Source organism: Hordeum vulgare, unplaced genomic scaffold (assembly GCF_904849725.1).
Source record: "Hordeum vulgare subsp. vulgare unplaced genomic scaffold, MorexV3_pseudomolecules_assembly, whole genome shotgun sequence".
Lineage (NCBI taxonomy): Eukaryota > Viridiplantae > Streptophyta > Magnoliopsida > Poales > Poaceae > Hordeum > Hordeum vulgare.
In genome coordinates this window covers 90280-96144 of record NW_025422576.1, presented here as the reverse complement: position 1 = coordinate 96144, position 5865 = coordinate 90280, and the positions used below count along the sequence as shown (strand labels likewise).

General features: G+C 45.0%; 1 protein-coding gene across 1 annotated transcript; it reads left to right on the top strand.

Annotated features, from left to right (window-relative positions):
* Window positions 1-1247: 1247 nt before the first annotated feature.
* LOC123420468 (bidirectional sugar transporter SWEET6a-like) lies at window positions 1248-4366 on the top strand. The gene is made up of 3 exons (XM_045107374.1): window positions 1248-2600; window positions 3981-4100; window positions 4200-4366. The coding sequence occupies exons 1-3, from the start codon at window positions 2436-2438 to the stop codon at window positions 4299-4301; spliced, it is 387 nt and encodes a 128-aa protein (XP_044963309.1). The 5' UTR covers window positions 1248-2435; the 3' UTR covers window positions 4302-4366.
* The last annotated feature ends 1499 nt before the right edge of the window (window positions 4367-5865 follow it).

Genomic DNA, 5865 nt, shown 5'->3' with positions numbered 1-5865 from the left:
CTTCCGATCGCGAGTCTTTACAAGCTTGAAACAACTTAAGCACAGGCGGGAGTCGCCCCTTTTAAAGTCAGTATTTATGCGGCGCTGAACTAACGAGCGGATACCTAACCTTCGAAGGAGAAGAAAAGACGGATGTATCTTTCATTCATATCGATCAGATGTGCTTTGCTCAGGACTCCCATTTTACCATTGCTTAAGCCATATTACATAAAGCATAGTGAGTGATACGCAATGCTGGTACCACCATGTTTTTTTCCTCACTCTGTGTAGCCACACTCGTTTGTCCATTTCTACTTATTATTTCTGTTAAATAGTATCCGTTGGTTGTAGAAGCACTGGCGTTCAGGGATTGCAAAATCCATAATATCAAGAAGCGGTAGGAACCTGGCTAACTTCGATGCGGATAACGCGCTGTAGAAGAAAGTGGATCAACCAAAGTAGACCTTGATCGAAAGGCACCACAAGGCGAACCAATAGAGTGTGGTGTAAGCGGTGAAGCAGAATAGGAATTGGAACTGCTTGAACTAGAAAGGGCTTCCGCTACCGCGCTACCTCGGGAGCTCCGGAAACGGTATACTCGCTTCACTCATCTGTAATGGTATCCTCGAAAGCTAGCTAAAGTGGGTTCTAGACAAAGTTCTCCTAAGCAGGGCGGAAGGAAAAACAAGAGCAGTATAGCTCTACATTACGCTTCGGGGGCCTCGTCTTACTCACTCACCTTCTACTAATCGGACCGTGACAAAACAACCAGCCCAGCAATAGGCAAGGACTGGCTGAAATCCCTTTCTGGATCCAGTCTATCCGTATCTGCTGTCCCTTCCGCTTTCTGTGTTGATGGAGCTCGGTCAGATAGTTCCGGTATTGCGAAGGAGGGCAACGCATTGGGATCGTCCAATCCCTTCTGATCGGTTGTCATATTGAATTGAAAATTCTCGTATAGTAAGAGTTCCTTCGGTTTCCTACCTAGCACATTCTCTGTTGTCTACGCCAATATTTGACCTGCGAGTAGAGTGTGGCTGGCTACATACGGGGGAACTCAACCTACCTTTCGAAGGGTAGACCTTTACAGATGAGTGAAACGAGGATTTAGGTATATAAGGAGACGACCCGCCAAGCGAGCCAGCCTGATACCGACTTTCATTGATAGGCCATGAAACATAGAGAATGGGAACTTGTTCGCACGTACCTCGACCGCAGGTCTGAGAATGACGAGTGTGCTTTCGCCCACAGCTTCTGTTGCTTACCGGCTCGTGGTGTTTATGGTCCTGACCCGGTACAGCCGCTAAGCTCATTTTTCATTTCCAAGTGTTGTTACTAGCCTCGAGAGAGATGTTTCACAGGATTCACCTGCAACTGATAAACCAGGGGGTGATAATACCGAAACAGTCCTTTTTTTTTCTGATCATAGAGGAGCCGTATGAAGCTAAGGTTTCATGTACGGTTTTGCAATAGCGGTGGGAGCTGTGATGTTATTATCGACTATGATTATCTAACAGTTCAAGTACAGTTGATATAGTAGAAGCACAGCCAAAATATGGTTTTTTTTGATGGAATCTTTGGCGTCAGCCTATAGGCTTTCTAGTTTTTAGAATTTCTTCTTTGGCCGAATGTGAAAGATTACCCAGAGGGGGAATTAGTTGCAGGTTATCAAACCGAATATTCCGGTATCAAATATGGTTTCTTTTTTCTTGTTTCTTACTTATCCTTATTAGTTTCCTCTTTATTTGTAACAGTTCTTTACTTAGGCGGGTGGAATTTCTCTATTCCCTACATATCCACGATTCTCCCAGTGTAGGAATCACACTAGTTATCTTGACCTTGATTCGGTCAAGCAGTTTTTCCTTACTATACTCCAGTACGAACAGGAAAAGAATCTGTGTACTCAACGGTGCATTAGTAATTATCTGGGATTTCTTTTGCTCTTTAAAGCAAAACGGTGTCTTGACTCTCAAGAATAGTGCGTGTTAATATCCATGTAGATAAAGATAGAGATAGCAACGAACTGGATGCATAGTAAAACTCAAAACTTGTGACTTGTTCTCGTAGGCTAACTAACCAAATCATAGGATCTAACACGAGACCGGATAAACACCGCGCCCCCGCCGCGTCTATCTATATAAGCTAATCCCTCGACCTCAACCGACTCCCAAATCTCAATTGCTTTGGCTCTCTCTCTCCCTCCCTTTCGCCGCGTGCGCCGTCCAATCCAAACCAATCCCAAGTCCCCACCCGCTCGCGGCGAGCAAAGCAAGATGATTTCCCCGGACGCGGCCCGCAACGTCGTCGGCAATGTCATCTCCTTCGGCCTCTTCCTCTCCCCTGTGTAAGCCGCCGCCGCCATCCCCCTCGTCCGCTTGTCTAGTCTACTCTCTATGGAAGGTGGTTGGTAATTAGGGTTTGATTCTGATGAGGGGGCGCTTGCTTTTTGCTTGTACATGTGCAGGCCGACGTTCTGGCGGATCATCAAGAACAAGGACGTGGAGGAGTTCAAGTCGGACCCGTACCTAGCGACGCTGCTCAACTGCATGCTCTGGGTGTTCTACGGCATCCTCTGCGTCATATTCGGCTCGGCAATGTACGCCTCCCCGCTCACCATCATGGTACGTACCCATCGATCCCGCTCTTGATCCACGTGCATAGATGTCTTTTTAGATCTATATTGGTAGATGTTAGTGATATTGTTGGGGAATAGGGCGTGCGTTCCCCTTCGGTTGGTGCGGCGGTGATGTTGTTGGTGTTGTGTGGATGAGGGTTTCATAGGTTAAGTTGTCGTGCATGGTCACTTACTGCTGGGTCAGTCAAGGATTTTTTTGGACCCAGCTGTCAGTGACACGTTGCTTTGCAGTTCAGAATGGATTGGTGATTCAGGGGTTCTACTGTTTAAGATTAAAAAAGCCGATATTAATTCTTCTGGAACTTCTATTTAAAAACAGATTAGCCATATTCATCTTCTCCAGTCTCCAGGTTCTTTTCTGATTACTGATTAATGATGGGTTGCCATCATCTTTCAAATCTGTTGCATGATCTAGACACAGTGATCTGTGAAGGATCTTGCAGCTTACTCAGGGCAAGTGACTCATTAGGTTATAGTTGAGGCATTCATTATGTACCACTATTAGCATACCTTAGTTGCTGTTTGTTCTGGAAGCATGGATGCGGAAGCCAATTTTGGAACCAAATCCATCTCTAAAAGATGCATCAATGGTCCTGTTTTAACCATCGTGTCAAATCTCTTCTTTCCCCCTTTTTACCAGTAAAAACCAACGTGCTACCTTTTGGGCTAAACTGTCATGGTGTTCGTGTGGCACATCCCAAGAACATGTTGCTCTATGTTCCGTCAAAAGGCCTATTGTTCGTTTCTACCTAAAAAGATACCGTAGCCCCTACGTGTCCTCTGATTATCGATGCGGTATCCTTGGTTACTTGCAGTTGCATTCAATACAGGCAGTTCTGTTGTACAATTGATTAGCCAACCAAACTTGTTCTGTTGTTCTCGCCAAACTCGTTGGCTGTTGAGTGACGGGTCTGGAACGGGAGGAATATTTCATCTAATGAAATCTGCCATGTTCAGCTTCATCATAAACATATGTGTTCACCTAGGGGATGCAAGTTTCAGGTGTGCCAGATTTCGAATCATGTGTTCTTGGATGGAGATAGTACATGTGTCCCTGTACCAGTCTGTGCTTTTTGTGATCTTCCCTTGCCAACTCTGTGAGATGATCACGTTGAAACGGAAAAGGGATCCTGTATGTCGGTTTCTTCTCGTGGGTCATGTGGTCCAGGTGTAGAGTTCACCAATATTACCTGTGGAATTTATTTACATTTTACATAGAACATAGAATCAATCTTGTTAATTACCTATGTCTGTGTAATATATATATATATTTTTTGAACGCTCGAGCTGTTGCATCCTGTGCTTGGAATTAATGAATATATATTTTTGCGGGGAGGAATTAATGTGTATTGTGGGTTGCGTGCAGGGTAAAGTGATCAAGACCAAGAGCGTCGAGTACATGCCCTTCTTCCTGTCGCTGGTGAGCTTCCTCAACGGCGTCTGCTGGACGTCCTACGCTCTCATCAAATTCGACCTCTACGTCACGGTCAGTAATATCTCCATCTTCAGGTTCCAACCAAATCTTATATAACTTGAGAGTGTCTCTCTAACCGTGCCGGCTCTTGTCTTCGTTCGTGCACTGCAGATCCCCAATGGCCTCGGTGCGCTGTTCGGCCTCGTCCTGTACGCCTGCTACTACAAGTCGACCCCCAAGAAGGAGAAGAACGTCAAGCTAAAATGTGATTGAAGGCCCGCCCGCTTCCTGGCTCCTTGACTGCAATAACAAGTGCTAGCTACAGTAAGAACAAGGGAATCTAGAGGACCGAGACTGAAAGAAAAGGCTTAGGCTACTTCTATTCGTTATTCGTTTCCCATATGATTTTCCATATTTTACCATAAAAAATAGGATGTTTTTAGCCATTTATTGTTAGTACTGAAATCAGGCATAAAGGATTTTACGGGGGGTAAAGAAGTTATTTCAACAACGTTCCTGTCATCAAATCCTGATTCAACAAAGCCATGCCAGCTGTGTTGGTCGTTCCTCCGATTCAAAGTTCTCTTGGATTCCAAAAAGCATCGCTACCCGCATACTGAAGTTGCTTAAATCTATTGAATTCCACCTCTGCACCTCTTTCTTGGGGCATAGGTGAACCTATAATTGATAGTAGAGCGTATGCTAAATCCCCAACCCTCATGATGCACTTCGTTTGATTCATTCCGCTTATCGTACCACTTAGAGCTTTCAAACCCTTTTCTTAGCGCTGCGGTAATATGTTGTTATTTAGAAATAGGAATGGTATGTTTAATAGCTCGCATATGTGTGTTTCAGATTCTATAGTACTCGGTTCTTCTGTTCGACGAGTTCTGATTTTCCTAGGTCTAATAATATGTTTACTGGTTCGTTTTCACCGGAGGAGGCAGCTAGAAATCCTGTTTTTGTCAGTAGGTTGGCGTACAAGGAGGATAAAGGAAAGCCCGTTTGTAGTTCAATTCGTTAGAACCAAATGGCACGTTGAGAAACGAGAACTTCCACATGCCGAGCATCATTACCGTACTGGTGACTTCACCACCTGTTCAACTATTAGCTTTCTTGCCTTATCACAATCGAATGAATTGAGACAACCAGAGCAACTGGAACTACTACATCTGAGAGAGATGAGGAACCTAACCTACGGTGAAAGCCGAAAGCCTTACGCATTGCTTTAAGAATGGGTCTAGCGGGCGTATGGAATCCGTGACCCCTATCTCTTCACTTTCTTAATTATGACAGTCAAGTTGAATCGATTTTACGGGGTTTCTTACCCGTTTTTCCAGTCTCAGTAAAGTGCCATCAATTGGATGAAAGAATCCCGCCCTCTAGTCGAGTGTGAAGGGAGGAGAAGAGGGAAGATGGTTATTCTTTTTCTTCTAGGCAAGGAATGGGTAAACGCAGCCCTGTAAGGAGTAGGTAGCTCTCAGCCCTTCCCGGTATGTATTCATTGGTTGCTGTAAGCCCTACTTTCGATCAATAAGTAATACGCGAAGTCGCTAGCTCCACGTGCCATGCGCATCCTTCTCTTAACCTTTCAATCGAGAGTCATCAACGCTTGCCTTGCTTTGCTTGCCCAGTCTATTAGTATGGCATCCCTTCTCCTTAGTCCTCTTTGGCCCGTGTGCCGGCGCGCATCCAGCTTTAGCAGGAGATAGGAGTGTTTGTTCCGCTAAGGAAAGGAAGGTATTCGTCGTAGGCGCAGAAGGTATTCGTCGTAGGATTGAGCTGAGCCAGGTATGTCACATCACATAGCTTGCAAGCCCAGGTGATTTCTGCATTA

Excerpts from the sequence above, each read along its gene's own strand:
- LOC123420468 (XM_045107374.1), top strand. The coding sequence starts at position 2,436 with ATGTGCAGGCCGACGTTCTGGCGGATCATCAAGAACAAGGACGTGGAG. Across the intron at positions 2,601-3,980 it reads CCTCCCCGCTCACCATCATG|GGTAAAGTGATCAAGACCAA; the intron begins GTACGTACCCAT and ends GGTTGCGTGCAG. Across the intron at positions 4,101-4,199 it reads AATTCGACCTCTACGTCACG|ATCCCCAATGGCCTCGGTGC; the intron begins GTCAGTAATATC and ends CGTGCACTGCAG.